The sequence below is a fragment of the Vipera berus genome (genome assembly GCF_964194415.1).
Source record: "Vipera berus genome assembly, contig: HAP1_SCAFFOLD_148, whole genome shotgun sequence".
Lineage (NCBI taxonomy): Eukaryota > Metazoa > Chordata > Lepidosauria > Squamata > Viperidae > Vipera > Vipera berus.
In genome coordinates this window covers 27,080-44,058 of record NW_027673564.1, presented here as the reverse complement: position 1 = coordinate 44,058, position 16,979 = coordinate 27,080, and the positions used below count along the sequence as shown (strand labels likewise).

The following is a 16,979-nucleotide window of genomic DNA, read 5'->3' as shown; positions in this document are numbered from 1 at the left end:
TGAGTTCCAGCATGACAGCCAGTTGGGTGACTTTGGGCCAATCATCAGGAGACGGTGAGTTCTAGCATGAAAGCCAGTTGGGTGACTTTGGGACAATCACCAGGAGACGGTGTGTTCTAGTCCCGCCTTAGGCATGAAAGCCAGCTGGGTGACTTTGGGCCAATCACCAGGAGACAGCGAGTTCTAGTCCCGCCTTAGGCATGACAGGCAGCTGGGTGACTCTGAGCCAGTCCCTTTCTCTCTCTCTCTCTCAGCTGAACCCACCTCAAAGGATTGTTGTTGTAGGGAAAACGGGAGGAGGAAGGAGGGTTACATATATTCGCCCCCTTGAATTACAGGCCATCCTTGACTTACAACAGCTCACTTAGTGACCGTTCAAAGTTACAGCGGCACAGAAAAAAGGGACATGACCATTTTTCTCACTTACGACCTTGGTCGCATCCCCCGTGACCGTGTGATCAAAACCGAGACGCTTGGCCACTGCTTCGTACTTACGACCGTCGCTGTGTCCTGAGGTCACGTGATTCCCCTTTTGCCACCTTCGGACAAGCAAAGTCATAATGGGGAATTCAGACCCACTTAACAACCGCGCCACAACGTAGCAGCCGCAGCGTTTTCACTCCACAGCTATGGCCAAGAAAGGTCGTAAAAGCTAAAGCTCCCTTAACAACCGTCTCACTTAACGAGAGAAATTTGGGGCCGGATCGGGGGTCATAGGTCAAGGGCGATCTGCGTTTGTAAAAATAAGGCGAACGCCAAATAAATATTGCAAAAGAAATAAATAAGGAAGGGTCTGGCGCCTTTAGAAATCCATGAGGGTAATACTTGTCACTTTCTCCCAAGTTCCCGTTCCTTCCCCCATCCAGGCCTGTTGTCGCATCACAGGGCATTGAAACCCAGATGCTCACACTCACACAGGATCTCAGCTTGCGAGACCGCCCCCCCCATCTTCACCTTCGCTTCCTTTACAAAGTGAGCTGGGAAGGGGTGGGGGCGGTGGGGGGGGGGCGAAGGGAAAGAGGCCTCTTGCATTTGCATCTTCAGTTGCTCTCTCTCTCTCACACACACACACACACACATACATACACACACACACACACCAAAACACAACACAGAGCCTCATGCCAATCTTCCACTCGGGTCTCTCCCCTTTCCAGACCGGGAGAAGAAAAGAAACGCTTTGCAAAAAAGAAAAAGGGAAAAAAAGAAAGAAAGAAATGTTTTAACGCACTTCAGATGGTTCGCTGGCATGGCACAGCTGCAAACTCCCCAAGTCCACTCCAGCCTCAATAGGGGAGGAAAAAAAACAACAAAAAAAGCCTCATTCAAAATCTTTCCTTCCAGTTCCCCCTTGCAGAATGAGAAAGCAACTTAAAAGACTGCTAAAAAGGAGGGAGGGGGGAGAGGGGGGAGCCCTGGCCAGGGTAGCGGGGGGGGGGGGGGCGGCGTAGGAGGATGTCCCCACCTGACGGAAAAGCTCACCTACCATTTGAGAGAAGAACAGAGCAGAAGGTTGAAGCTGCGTCAGAGACCAGGACAAAAACTTTACAAGGAACTCTCTGTCTTTGCAGCCCATTTTTTTTTTTAAAAAAAATCCAAAGCGCTTTTTAAAAAATACTGGTAAATAAATAATAATAATAATAATAATAATAATAATAATAATAATAATAATAATAATAATAATAATAATATAATATAATATAATAATATAATATAATATAATATAATATAATATAATATAATATAATATAATATAATATAATATAATATAATATAATATAATATAATATAATATAATAATATAATAATATAATATAATATAATGTTTTAACGCACTTCAGAGTCCTTTGGGAATAGGGCGGTATATAAACCGAATTAATAATAATAATAATAATAATAATAATAATAATAATAATAATAATAATAATAATATATAATATAATGTTTTAACGCACTTCAGAGTCCTTTGGGAATAGGGCGGTATATAAACCGAATAAATAAATATAATAATAATAATAATAATAATAATAATAATAATAATAATAATAATAATAATAATCTGGGCTCGAGTTTATTTTCCCTCTCCATCCCCCTCCACTAACTAAATGCAATTTAATCCCACCCGCCCTGAAGAAACAAAATGAAAGCCTTGGAAAGAATTATTAAAGGCCCCTGTCGGGTCCGTTAACTAAAAAAAAACCCTTCAGTTTGCAAAGCAAGTTTTCAATTAACCTATAGAGTAACTATTGATCCCGCCCACCCCAAAGCTGTAGCTATAGCTTGTAAAGTACTTGCAACATCTTTTGGGGTAGCAAAACAGGAAGGAAAGCTGTTCTTCTTGGGTGTGACGGCTGACAACTCAATTAGATTTCTGAAACAACTGGGTGGGTGGGTGGGTGGGTGGGGGAGGAAAAAAAAACCCTTGATAATTTACTCGTTCTATCAAAATGACTAAAAACGCAGAAAAGAGAGAGAGGGGGAGAGAGAGAGAGAGAGAAATATCTCTCGCGGTGTTGCTAATGTGTGAATTATCGATCCAGCTGTCTCGACATATCTGCACAGGCTTTTAAAACACAATTATCAAATCTACTTTTGACAGGGACCTGCAGGCTGGTACAGTTAAGTCAGGTGCAAATCCTAAAGCCTTTTTCATTGTTTTTATTATGATTATTCCTGGGAAATTCCAAATTAAATCCGGCTCCCAAATTCACACATCGGGTAATCGGCGATTGCCCCTCAGTGGCTCAAGCACTCCCAAATCAGCAGAATGCTTCCAGAACGGGTAGAGGTCAAAATTGTCCACTCCGGCGGCTTGCTGAAAGTAACCCATAATGCACAGCACATCGCTTTTGGATAGGCTGCGTCTTTGCCTGAAGAGGCCCCGTGTGCTCAAAAGTAGCGGAGTAACACCGATAAACAGAGCGATGAATTAGGCCGTGATTCTGAGCCGTCGCAGAGAGGGATCGTGGCTAATACAAGAGGCAAACCCTAGATTTCTTGCAAGCTTAGGGGGATAAGGGACCCCCAAAACATTCGGAGCCGTGGTGTGAAAAGAACGGGGCGACTCTGGACGGCCGCAGATGCGGTGAAGCGATCCATCTAAAGTCAGACCAGCCGTCCTGCCACACGTAACCAGAAGTCCCTTGCAAGTGGTTTGTGGGTTCTACGCAACCCCTGAGACACCTCAAAAACTTTTAACCGGTTCTCAGGATCCTCGGTGCCAAACGCTGGCCCTCCGGATTGAGGTGGAGCAGTGGGCTAATGCCTCCTTAAGTAACACCAGCTGCCTGCAATTAGTGCAGGTTCGAGTCCCACCAGGCTCAAGGTTGACTCAGCCTTCCGTCCTTCCAAGGTAGGTAAAATGAGGACCCAGATTGTTGGGGGCAATAAGCTGACTTTGTAATAATGCCGCTTGGGGGTGTGTGTGAAAGCCCTAACAAGCAGGCATATACATAGAATGAAGGCCACTGCTAAGCTTGTAAGCCGCCCTGAGTCTTCGGAGAAGGGCGGGATATAAATGGAATTAAATAATAAATAAATAAATAAATAAATAAATAAATAAATAAATAAATAAATAAATAAATAAATAAATGAAATGAATTCTCTTTCCTGTTCCTCTGCCAAGACGCCTTTCAGAAAACCCCAGCCCACAGCGATTGTCAACAGCCGCATGCAAACTTTCGGCCATCTAGAGGAACATCCGCTGAGCGTCCCCATTTATGTTGTGGTTGCGTGGAAGGAATAGGCTTTGTTTGGCGTCAGGCCTGAGCTGGGGGGGGACGAGGCAGCCCACTTCCAGCGCAGGGGCTGCGTGCACGGCCGGATTAGTTACAATGATAATTTTTTTCTCGGTGGCTGAAACCAAGGCTTTTCTCTGGCCCGCAGGCAGCTGATGCCGCTGTGTCGCACAATGTTCACAAACACTCCCTGGGGATGGTGGGTCTAGAGAGGAGCCGTGTTTTTCCTGCGAGTGTGCCCGCACACCAAACGAAGTGGGGAAACTTCATGCGCATCTCAAGGATGAAGGTCTCGGCGCTGCCCAGTCAGGTTTTTTTTTCACAAATCCAGGAAGATTGGTTAAACTAGTAGCTGGACTAGAAGTATTTAATTAAAATGTTTGGGTAGCAGGAGAAGAACAACCAACCGATGGGAACAGAAGCTGCCTTCAGACGTTGTGGGAGCTTCACCACTGGAGGCTTTCAAGAAGAGACTGGACAGCCATCTGTCAGAAATGGTGGAGGGTCTCCTGCTTGGATGGGGAAGGGTGGACTGGATGACCTCCAAGGTCCCTTCCAACTCTGTTATTCTATTCCATCCTATTTTCTATTCTTTTTCTATTCTATTCTATTCTGTTCTATTCTCTATTCTATTTTTTCCTATTCTATTCTATATTCTATTCCATTCTATTTTCTATTCTTTTTCTATTCTATTCTATTCCTTATTTTCTATTCTATTCTATTCTATTCTATTCTATTCTATTCTATTTTCTATTCTATTCTTTTTCTATTCTATTCTATTCTATATTCTGTATTCTATTCTATTCTATTCTATTCTATTCTATTCTATTCTATTCTATTCTATTCTATTCTATTCCATATTTTCTATTCATTCTATTCTATTCTATTCTATTCTATTCTATTCTATTCTATTCTATTCTATTCTATTTTCTGTATTCTATTCTATTCTATTCTATTCTATTCTATTCTATTCTATTCTATTCCATATTTTCTATTCATTCTATTCTATTCTATTCTATTCTATTCTATTCTATTCTATTCTATTCTATTCTATTCTATTCTATTCTATTCAACTTTTCCCTCAAATCCGGCCACTATGATAAACCCGAAAGTTGCCTCTCCACCAACCCCATGTCCTGCATTTGCTGTTCAATTCTTAGGCAAGCATAGTAGACGTGGAATGAACACTGCAACACACACAAACCTATTTCGTGCCTATTCACACAGTCCTTCTGGAAGGAAGCCCCCCCCCCATGTGGGAGGAGACACAATCAGCACTGATCCAGCATGATGGGCCACCCAGCTCTTGCTGCACCTGGTGAACATCGGGGGGGACGTTGCAATCAAATATGGCTTCCCTTCCCCCGCCCACATGTAGAGGGCCAGGTAGCCTACAAGGGCAGCCCTACGTATTTGCCCCATCACTGTGTCGTTCTCCAGCCTTAGGTCCTGAATCCAAAGAAACCACAGGTCAAGGGAATGGGCTACGGCAGGGAGACCTCAACAGATAATCACAACTAGGACATAAATTTCCGTTCCGTTACGCAAGCCATGCCCAATTTTGCAAGTTTTTGGGGGGCCACGGTTGTCAAGAAAACCACTGCAGTCTTTAAGTGAGTCACACCGTCATTAAGCGAATCTGATTCCTCCCCCCCACTGACTTTGCTTGTCAAAAGCTGGCTTGGAAGGCTGCAAATGACAATCGGATGAGCCCCCAGGATTCCGCAAGGGTTGTAAATGCACGCCAGCCGCCAGGGCCCGATCACGTGACCACGGGGAGGCTGTAACCGCGGCCGTAAGTCTGAGGACTGGTCCTTAGTCACTTTCTGAACGGTCGCCAGGTGACCGGTTCGCGGCCAAGAGGAGCCCACGGGCGCCTCTTCGTGCGGGAGGTACCCAGAGAAGAAAAATCTCCTTGGAGGATCCCAGAAAAATGGGACCACGAAGAAGACGGCCAAAAGAATGTGGGGGACAGCAAGGCCACAGAAGGGGGGGGGAAACACAGAATGTCACATGCATGTTAACAATTGCGCAGTCAGCTACTGTAAGTTAGAGGTTTGCAGAGCGCCTGGATATCAGTAAAGGAGACTATGTGTAGCCAGGTGTTGAACTGTGAGCTTGGCGGTTTTCTTGCAGACGTTTCATGACCCAACTAGGTAACGTCATCAGTGGGAGGAGGAAGATGAGGAGGAGGAGGATTGTGGGGTCCTTGGAGCTCTCTGAGCTTGGTGGCTTTCTTGCAGACATTTCATGACCCAACTAGGTAACATCATCAGTGCTAGAAGGGAGTGGGGTTGGACGAGGAGGAGGAGGAGGAGGAGGAGGAGGAGGAGGAGGAGGAGGAGGAGGAATAGGGAAATGACTGTGGCGTCCTTAGTGCTCTCTGAGCTTGGTGGTTTTCCTGCAGACATTTCATCACCCTACTAGGTAACATAATCAGTGGGAGGAGGAGGAGGAGGAAGAGGAGGAGGAGGAGGAGGAGGATGGCAGCAAGACTTTTGGTTTCGCAATACTGGAAGAAGGAGGAGCTGCCTACTATAGAAGAGTGGACTTTAAAAGTTTCAAACTTGGCAGAAATGGCAAAAACAAATTCAGCATATTTGAAAGAACCATCGCAAGAGAGATATATTTCGGAATGGAGAAGATGGATCGATTATATTCAGAATAAATATGGGACTAAAATTTTTTATTTAGCATATGGATGAATATTAGAATTATAAGATGTATTATTACTTACTTATGTTTAAGGGGAGATAAAGTGCGATAGGATTTAAAGTGTATTGATAGTTGGTTAGCATATTTTAGCTTAAGTTTGTTTGAAGCAATACCCTGTATTCAGCTCTGGGAAGTCGGGGCGGGGGGGGGGGAGGAGGAGGAGGAGGAGGAGACTGGACAGCTATTTGTCCGGAATGGCATAAGGTCTCCTGCTTGAGAAGAGGGTTGGACTAGAAGACCGCCAGGGTCCCTTCCGACCCTGTCTCTTCCATTAAGTTTTCTATTTTGTTATGAATCTTCACCCTGTGAGACGTGACGTCCCCTGTGGGTTTATACGGCCTGCTACAACAACTCCTTGCAGAATCTCTCCTCAAGAGAGGGCCGGAGCTATGGAGCGAATCCGAATTGTGCCACCACAAACTAATCTGTTCTGAGTTCGAACTGGGACAAATCCAATGAGGAATAATAGTTTGCACTGCAGGAACTCAATAAATGAAACCATACATTTGGGGGGCCGTTTTTTCTCCACCTTGTCCTTTCTGGATAAATGGGGAGGGGGCTGTTTCTGAACAGGCAGGAATGGCTCTTCTACCCTTCCCCCACCAGGAAGAACTGAAGGAGGGGGGAAATTCTAGGGGTTCCAAAAGTGGGGGAGGGCAAGAAAGGCCACTTTCCACTGGACAAAGAATAGAGGGGAGGGCCCCCCCCTGAAAAATAAGTTATCACCGTTTAGGTTCTCCTTCTTCCAGCGGGGGGTGGGGTGGTGTGTGTGTGTGGTGGTTTGCTGCGATGTGAGAAAGGGGTTTTTGAGGATTTTTTTAAAAAATAAAATAAAATAAAACGATGGGAAAGAAGAGAGGGCTTTGAATTTGGTTTTACGTGGCACCCTCCAAGCTCTGCCATCTCCCTCCGAGGAGAGAGAGAGAGAGAGAGAGAAAGAAAGAAAGGGGAGGGAGGGAGGGAAGACAACCTATCTCTCTCTTGGCAAAGACAGAGAGAGAAAGAGAGAAAGAGAAAGAAAGAAAGAAAGAAAGAAAGAAAGAAAGAAAGAAAGAAAGAAAGAAAGAAAGAAAGAAAGAAGAAAGAAATTGAGGAGGGAGGGAAGACAACCTCTCTGTGTGTGTGTGTGTGTGTGTGTGTGTGTGTGTGTGTGTGTGTGTGTTTGGAAAAAAAGAAAAAGAAAGAAAGAAAGAAAGAAAGAAAGAAAGAAAGAAAGAAAGAAAGAAAGAAATTGAGGAGGGAGGGAAGACAACCTCTGTGTGTGTGTGTGTGTGTGTGTGTGTGTGTGTGTGTGTGTTTGGAAAAAAGAAAGCAAGAAAGCAAGAAAGCAAGAAAGCAAGAAAGCAAGAAAGAAAGCAAGGAAGGAAGGAAGGAAGGAAGGAAGGAAGGAAGGAAGGAAGGAAGGAAGGAAGGAAGGAAGGAAGGAAGGAAGGAAGCAAGAAAGCAAGCAAGAAAGAAAGAAAGAAAGAAAGAAAGAAAGAAAGAGAAAGAAAGAGAAAGAAAGAAAGAAAGAAAGAAAGAAAGAGAAAAAAAGAGAAAGAAAGAGAAAGAAAGAAAGAAAGAAAGAAAGAGAAAGAAAGAAAGAGAAAGAAAGAAAGAAAGAAAGAAAGAAAGAAAGAAAGAAAGAAAGAAAGAAAGAAAGAAAGAAAGAAAGAAAGAAAGAAAGAAAGAAAGAAAGAAAGATTAAAAGTTGCCGAATGGGGGGAGAGGGAGGGAGCACCCGCTCAAATCGTTTGGGGCAACCAGGAGGCGGCGGGGGGGGGGGAAATCTCTTTGAAATCCCGGCCCCCTCCGAGGCCGTTTTCCGCTTGTCAGACCCGATTCGCCTCCAGGAAAACGGCTCCCGCGCGCGATTCAACTCGCCAACAAAACGGGCCCGGTTAGTCGCCCGTTCTTCAAGGGCGGCGGCGGCGGCGGACCCGCATTCAGACAACCTCTCCTCTTCCTCCTCCTCCTCCTCTCCGCCCCTCCCCCCCCAAACATTTCCCCCAGTTCGGGGTCCAACGTTATACGTGGAAATGTAACCAAGATGCGAGTCGCGTTCGGATCCAGGCGTAACCAAAAAAAGAGGGTTTTTTAAAAAATTATTATTACTGCTAAGTTTGTAAAGCCGCCCTGAGTCTTCGGAGAAGGGCGGGATATAAATGGAATTAAAATAATAAATAAATAAATAAATTATTCCTTCCCGGGTTTGCAACTCAGGGGGCTTTCAGTTAACCAGCACGCGGCTCTCTCTGCTCCTCAAACCCCCCCCCCCCACGACTTTACTACAGCAACTACGTCCTTGGGGAGGGGGGCGCCCGGTTGCAGAAGAATAAACTTTCCCAGCTGCGAGGCGGGGGGGGGAGGGAGAAAGTGCTTATTAAAGGGCTGATTTCGAGGGAACGAAGGGGGAAAAAATATATGTTTTCTTACTCCGCGCGCTGTTCGGCACCAAACCCGCCCCGTCCATTCCCTCTGCCAGAAGACACGAATTCTCGCCGACGTCGGGACGCCGAGCTAAAGCGGGCCCGACCCGCAATAAAACAACAACCTGGGTCCTTTCTTAGCTCGCCGGCAGCAACGCAAAACTGTTCGCGCACGCAAGAGACAAACACACACACACACACACACACCAGTTGCAACCCCCCCAGATCCCTTTTACGGCGAGCCCCCGCCGGGAAAACAGAGGAAACCGCTCTGCTCGGGCTTGCAATAGCGCGGCCAAGGTGAACCTGATCGCGGCCGGCAGGAAAGGCGACGTTGCCCGCGATCCTGAAACCCGGGACACCCTCCCCCGCCCCCGCCCAGCCCGTCTCTTAGGGTCAGGGCAGCGAAAACGGCGCAGCTCCAGCGCCAATGCTTTCCCCCCCCCCGAAATCCTCGCTTATCTGCAGGCGGCGACCCGCTTTTCGGAACGTGGGAACGTCCCAAGGTCGCCTAACTTGTGGGCGAGCTCAGGCTCCAGGCGCTGGGGGACGGGGGGGGGTGTCCGAGGAGGTGCGCGGGTTCCCCCTACAAAAAACAACAACCCTCCAACAGGCCCGCTCTCTGGAAACAAGCCAAGCCGACAAATTAAGGGGTCTGACACGCATTTCCTCGCCAAATCCAGCGCGGAACAGAGGAGCCGACAAATTAGGGGCTCTGACACGCATTTCCTCGCCAAATCAAGCGCGGAAAAGCCGAGCCGACAAATTAGGGGGTCTGACACGCATTTCCTCGCCAAATCAAGCGCGGAACAGCCGAGCCGACAAATTAAGGGGTCTGACACGCATTTCCTCGCCGAATCAAGCGCGGAACAGCCGAGCCGACAAATTAGGGGGTCTGACACGCATTTCCTCGCCAAATCAAGCGCGGAACAGCCGAGCCGACAAATTAAGGGGTCTGACACGCATTTCCTCGCCGAATCAAGCGCGGAACAGCCGAGCCGACAAATTAGGGGGTCTGACACGCATTTCCTCGCCAAATCAAGCGCGGAACAGCCGAGCCGACAAATTAGGGGGTCTGACACGCATTTCCTCGCCAAATCAAGCGCGGAACAGCCGAGCCGACAAATTAGGGGGTCTGACACGCATTTCCTCGCCAAATCAAGCGCGGCGCAAATATCAGGCCGCGATCCTTTTTGCAAAACCGGGAAGGGCGCAACGCCGGTGGGTTGTTTTTTTTTCCCCGTTTGTTTTTCTCCTCGTCCTTTACCTGCGTTGTAGGCGGCCAGCTCGGCGCCGGGCCCCGGACTCTTCCGCTTCCTGGGCCGCCCCTTCTGCACGGTGCCCACGCCGTTGTAGTAGGGCAGGCCCAGCGGGGCGGCGGCCCCCAGCGCGGAGCCCTTGCCGGCCACCCCCTCGGCGTGGTTGAAGTGGAGCTGGTACTCATCGCGCAGCAGCGCCTCGAAGTGCAGGCGGCAGTAAACCAGCCCGTCCTTCATGCCGAAGTGGTCGCCGGTGGTCAACATCTTGGCGCAGGTCGAGCAGGTGAAACAGTTCAGGTGGTATACCGAGTCCCGGGCGCGCATCACCATCTCCGAAGCGGAGATGCCCAGGTGGCAGCGGGCGCAGCGCTGCACCGAGAACCTCCTGCCAGCCGGAGAGAGAGAGAGGGGGGGGAAAGAGAGAGAGAGAGAGAGAGAGAGAGCCTTTTGAGATCTTCACCTGAGCAGGTGCAGAGTTCCTCCGGTGGCTTTCTTCGCGGGGACCGTGGGGGGGGGGGTCGGTTAAGAAAACGGAGCGCCTTCCACCAGGCGGGAAAGGACTCTGCCCCTCGCTCTTTTCCAGCCCACCCGGGAGCGTCAGGCCTTTCGGCGGGGGGGGAGGGGAAGGGGTGCCCCGGACAACCTGCTGGGACAGGTGATCTGGCAGGTAAGTCCTAAAGAAGACGCCGAGGGAGATTCATCCAGGTGCTGGCTGTCCCAAAGAGGCTTTTTCCGAGAGGCAACTGGATTTCCTTGTTTTTCTTTGAAGCTATCATGTCCCCCATCCAACCCCCACCCCCCTTTCCCTTCTCGGTCCAAGAAGCTTCTGCAGTTCTCACACACACACACACACACACACACACACCCCGGAGTCTGTGTTGCACCACCCAGGTGACCTTGAGAACACAGGTAAACCTCCAAATGGCCTCCAGGACTCTCTAAGAGAAGGCAAACGACCAGCCGTCTGCAAGGAGTATAAATCCTTCCATTTTCCTCCACCATCCAGTCAGAGCCGAAGAAGCTTCTGGGATGAGAAGCGAAACGTCTTCAAAGAAGGAAAACCAGAAAGTCCAGTTGCCTGGGGAGGGGGCGGGGGGGGGGAACCCTCTTTGGGATCCTTCCGAGGTAGGTAAAATGAGGACCCAGATTGTTGGGGGCAATAAAAGCTGACTTTGTAATAATGCCGCTTGGGGGGGAGGGGGCGAAAGCCCTAATAAGCAGGCATATACATAGAATGAAGGCTACTGCTAAGCACATTGGTTTGTGCTTAAATTGTAAGCCGCCCTGAGTCTTCGGAGAAGGGCGGGATATAAATATGGGATTAAAATAAATAAATAAAAATAAGAAGAGCGAGCCGGGGAGTTTCCACCAGCCCCTCGCCACCCACCCACCCCCACTTGCCCGCCACCAGCCAGACCTGCCCTGTCCCCTTTCCCCTCACCTTCCACCACAGACACACACACACACACACACACACAGAGACACACACAGAGACAGACACACACACAGAGAGAGACACACAGACACAGACACACACACACACACACAGACACACACAGAGACAGATAGACACACACACACACACAGAGAGAGAGACCGACAGACAGACACAGACACAGACACACAGAGAGAGAGAGAGACAGACAGACAGAGACACAGACATACACACAGAGAGAGACACACACACACACACACACACACACACAGACAGAGACACAGACACACACACACAGAGACAGATAGACAGACAGAGACACAGACACACACAGAGAGAGAGACAGACACACACACAGACAGACAGACAGACACAGACACGCACACACCGCTCCTTACCGGTAATAGTCTTCCTTGCAGTAAATGCTGCCGTCTTTGCTAAAACAGGTCAGCTCGGATTCCAGGTTGAGTTTACACTCGCAGCACTTCAGACAACGCATGTGCCACTGCTTGTCCACCGCCAGGAGGTAGTAGCGGTCCGAGATCTTCCCGCCGCAGCCGGCGCACAGGGCGGCCCGCTCGCTGCTCACCGACGGCATGGCGTGCTGCGGGAAGGGAAGGGAAAAGAGCGGCGCTTGTAGCGAGGGACCACCGGCTCTCTCGCCTGCCCGGCCGGCCGGGCGGGAACGGAGGGGAGCCTTGTCGGGAAATGCCTAAATCCGGCAAGGGAGGCCCTTTTCGCCTCCCTCCCCCACCCCGCCCGAACCGGTTGCAGGATTTGGGTTTGGCTAGTCTAGAGAGAGAGAGAGAGAGAAAGGACTAAGGGGGGTGGGGGTGGGGTGGGGGACATAGTATTTATTTATTTATTTATTTATTTGATTGATATACTGCCCTTCTCCCGAAGGACTCAGGGCGGTGTACAGGGCAATAAAAATAAGAATACAGGATACAAGATTTAAAGTTAAATGATTGTGCCCAATGTGGTAAGTTAGTTAAAATAATGTTAAAACCCCAAACCCATCAGGCCAGGCCGGCTTGTTCGAATAGATAAGTTTTTAGATCACGCCCCGGAAGGCTAGAAAAGCAGGATTCCAGTCTTTGAGGGGCTGCCAAAAAAAAGAGGAGGGGGTCAATTTATTTCCCAAAGCACCAGAAGGCAGGACGAAGAAGCAACGGATGGAAACTGATCGAGGAGAGAAGCAACCTGGAATTAAGGAGAAACTTCCTAACAGGGAGGACCATTAGCCAGTGGCACAGAAGTTGCTTTCAGACGTTGTGGGTGCTTCACCGCTGGGGGTGGGGGTTTCAAGGAGAGACTGGGCTGCCACTTGTCTGAAACGGCGTGGGGTCTCTCCTGCTTGAGCAGGGGGGCTGGACTAGAAGACCTCCAAGGTCCCTTTCCAGCTCTATTCTGATTGATTGAGTGACGGATTGGTTGGTTGAATCCAAGCGCTTCTCCCCCCCCCACTCCGGAGAAGGGATGGGCCAGCGAGCCCCCCACCCCGCAAGACCCTTTCTCCATCTCCCTGGCTGCCTTCCCACAACCCACGGCGCCGGGTCAGAGCTTAGAGGGGGAAATTCAGCCCTCTGCGAGCGGGGGTTTAATTCGGAACTCGAGCTAGCCGCGTCGTCGGAACCCGCCCAGCCTCCTGTTTTTCTCTTGCGTGTCTCGCAGTATGGATTGTGGCACGGGGGAAAGCGTGGGGGGGGGGGAAAGTGTGTGTGTGGGGGGGGGGGAAGGACGGGAAAAGCAAAGCGGAGGCCTGCGCGGGCGGGAGAAGCTCCGTAAAATAAATACGGATGGGAAATCCTAAAGAAACAAGTGTTTAGGTGCCCCCCGCCGCCGCCGCCGCCGCCCCCCAGGAACGAAAGCTTAGTTTCTCTTCTCAGCTCTTTGCAAGAAAGCAAAATTAATATTTTATTTTTTTTAAAAAAAAGAAAACACGAGTCTAATAGTATTCTTCCGCTAACGAAATAACGGCCGCTCGCGTTACTCTTCCGATACTCCCACGGTGTGTTTTTTTTGTTTTAAAAAAGGGGGGTGCGAATGAAGGAAATTTAAGCGGGCAGAAGGAGAGGAGAGAAGGCGCTTCGTACAGGGTCACCAAGCCCGTGCGTTTCCACGACCAGGCCACAGAGGACTAGCCAGGGCAAGCCGCTTCGGGAGGAAGCGCAAAGTAAGCATCTGGCGGCGATCAGCTCTGCTTGCGATCCTAACGGGCATCACGCGGAAATTCGCCCCGGGCGAGCTGGCTGGAACTCCTGCCAGACTGGGCGCCTCCTCGGAATCTAAGTTTGAATTTATCCGAGCTGGGTTTTTTTTCCTTTTTTTTTTTGCCCCTTCCCCTTCTGCCTAAATAACCAGGCTGGTCGGAAGATCTTTTTTTTTTCCTCTTTCCTTCTTATAAAAATATTTTTAAAATGTTCGTGTTAATTTATTCAACCCTGGTATCGGAAGAGCAAAATTTCCCTTCTTGGCTCATCTTTCTTTTTAAACAGGACAAATAATTATTGGAATTAGAAATGGACGGGCCTTTGCTTTTTCTTCCTTTTAATAGAGATCCCTAAAGCCTGTTGAAATCGGATTAATGTTATTTCTCCCGCAAAATAAAACGGGGAAAAAAAGAAAAGAAAATCTGTTCCCCTAATTTGAAATGAAAACGTGGGGAGATCGCTGGAATCCTTTGAAAATCCATTTAATATTTGGAAGTGGTCCCGTTATTTAATTCCTGCCAGAACGGCTAGAAGCCCAACCTCGAAGCTTTGCAAAATAACTGAATTGATTTTTTAAAAAATTTTTCTCTTCAAAGCGTCTCTGCAGAAAATATTTCTAAGGGCAAAAATAGAAGGCTGGTCGGGTGGAAAAAAAATCATAACAACAACAATAATAATTGTAAAAGAAAAGAAAAAAGAAAAACAGGGAAATAAAAAAATTATTGTCGTTTCTATTCTGTTTCCCGGCTCCCAAGTGCCAAGAAATCGCGAAGAAAAATATTTCCAAAGGGCCCTGTCGTTCAACTTTGAAATAATATTCCCGAGTAAATAGCATTTTGCACCACCCGTTTATAAACGGTTTATTATTCGCGATGCTATTGTTATTTTTGTCGTCGATTCTAATGTTATCTGCGGCTAGAAGGCGCTTACGGGTGTACGTTCATTTTTCTAGTTAACAGGTGAAAACAGACGGGCACAAAACCTATAAATGCTAATCCCTCCTCTATTAAAATGTTGCCGGCCGAGGCCACTTGGTTAAGCAAACACATTAAAAGCAAAGTGGGGGGGGGGGAAGAGAGAGAGGCAAAGCCAACAGATAGACAAGAGACTTCGATTTGGGGAAGGGGCAAATTGTAAATGAAACGTCTAAAGATATCATAAATAAAATAAAAGCCTCGCGAAGTGACTCCCCCCCCCGCTCGGTTTAAAAAGCTGGAGTAAACTTGGCCTTCCGTAGCGATATCCGTAGCGATAGTTCAAACCTGATTTAATTTTATTTCTTTACAACGGGGGCGGCGGCGGGGGGGGGAGGAATAACTAGAGAGAGGAAGAAGAGAAATATACTTGTTAACGGAAAACCCACTTTGGGGGCATTCTTAAAACCCAGCTTCCTCGGCTTAAAAACGGCGCAGAACTACAGCTGGCATTTGCCCGGTTCGAACCTCAGCCGGTTCCGCGGTTCGTCTTCCCGACCCAAGTCCCGCGTTTCGTCGGAGGCGGCCCTGGGGGGAGCTGGCGGAGCGCAACGGGCTGCCGAGAAGCCGAGAAGCTAAACCGGCCTCGCCTTGAATAATCCTTCCCGGCCCTTTCCTTCGGGGCCCGCCGGACCAGCCTACCGTTTCGGTCTCGCCACGGTCGATGGCAGAAGTGATGGCGGGCGCGTCTGCTTTGCTCCGCCGGTCCATCTGGTCGATGACGCCGTGCATCTCGGAACCGGCCAGGCTGTGGAAGAGCATGGCCGCGCCGGAGGCCCCGCGCCTCCCCGACCGCCGCTTCGGGCTCTCCGGTTAGCCGCGGCCAGGCGGCAGCGCCATTCCCCGGCCCGGTTGGTCGGCCGCCCCGTCTGGCCTCCGCTTCCTCCCCTTCTTGTCCCCCGGCTGGCTTCGGTCCGCCCGCCGGGGGGAGGCCGACCCGGCCAGGCCGGCGGAGACACGGAGGGCTGGGACGGGCCGGCCTTAAAGCATGGTGGGCTCCAGGCCGGGCGCGGCCCGGGCGCACGGACGGCGGGCGCGGCGAGCTCCCGGCGGCCGGCTGGCTTTCTCCGGGGCTGGAAGAGGCCCAGGCGCTGCGGCGGGCGGAGGGCACGGCCGAGCGGGCCGGATCCGCGCAAGGAGGGAGGCGGGCGGGATCAGGACCGGCCTCCGCTGCCTCCTCCTCCTCCTCCTCCTCCTCCGCTTCCTCCGGCAGGCGAGGCTGTGGCGGTGGTGGCGGCGGCGGCTGCTGAGCCCGGCTGCCGCTTCGGGGACCGAGGCAGGGGGGCGGGAAGGCGAGGCTGGAGGAGGAGGAGGAGGGGGAGGACCGGGAGGAGGAGCCGCGTTCCGGGCAGGAGCCGCCGCAGTCCCAGCCCGCGCGAGGCTCCGCGCCTTTTCTAGCGCCGCTCTGACATCACGTCGGGCCCGGCGCCCATTGGCTGCTCCCCGCCCGCCCGGCTCCGTCCACCATGTGCTCGCCGGTGTACCGGCTCGGGCCGGGAAGGGCGAAGGCTCCCCCCGCCGCCTGGGGAGCCGCCCTCGCCCTCGCCGCAGCTGGCCGGACCGCGCCGTCCAGGCGGCCGCTCTGCTACCGGCGGCTCGCTCCCTCCCTCCGCACCCGGGCATCGCCAGCGAGGGAGGAAAGGACGGGGCGGAGACGTCCTAACCCCCCCACACACACACACACACTCCAGCTCCAGCTCCGATCTTTCCCAAAGTGCCCAGGAGGGTCCCTGCCCCCCCCACGTTCCCTCTTGCTTCCTTTCTGTCCCGCAAAGAATGAGGCAGACCCCCGTCCCCGTTGGGAGGGAAAGTCTCCTTTGGAGACTAAGTCAGGGAGAAGACTCTCGGAAGGAAGGAAGGAAGGAAGGAAGGAAGGAAGGAAGGAAGGAAGGAAGGAAGGAAGGAAGGAAGGAAGGAAGGAGAGGGAAGGAAGGAAATAAAGAAAGGTGGAAGGAGGGAGGGAAAGAAAGAACGAGGAAGGAAAGAAGGAAGGAAAGAGAAAGAAAAAAGAAAGAGGAAGGAAGGAAGGAAGGAAGGAAGGAAGGAAGGAAGGAAGGAAGGAAAGAGGAATGGAGGAAAGAAGGAAGGAAAGAAAGGGAGGGAGGGAGGGAGGAAGAGGGAAGGAAGGAAAGAAAGAAAGGAGGAAGGAAGGAGGGAAATAAAGAAGGAAGGAAAGAAGGAAGGAAAGAGGAAAAGAAAGAAAGAGGAATGGAGGAAGGAAGGAAAGAAAAGAAAGAA

At 50.3% G+C, this 16,979-nt stretch overlaps 1 protein-coding gene across 1 annotated transcript in view; it reads right to left on the bottom strand.

The window, feature by feature from the left end:
• The window catches only part of LHX2 (LIM homeobox 2), a gene marked incomplete at its 5' end in the record, with an annotated part of 30,549 nt that extends 15,046 nt beyond the window's left edge, over window positions 1-15,503 (bottom strand). Inside the window, 3 exons of the mRNA XM_081346917.1 lie at window positions 10,128-10,504; window positions 11,953-12,155; window positions 15,384-15,503. Of these exons, the coding sequence (XP_081203043.1) occupies window positions 10,128-10,504; window positions 11,953-12,155; window positions 15,384-15,503 (700 nt within the window). The remainder of the gene's footprint in view (window positions 1-10,127; window positions 10,505-11,952; window positions 12,156-15,383) is intronic.
• Between the last annotated feature and the right edge of the window lie 1,476 nt (window positions 15,504-16,979).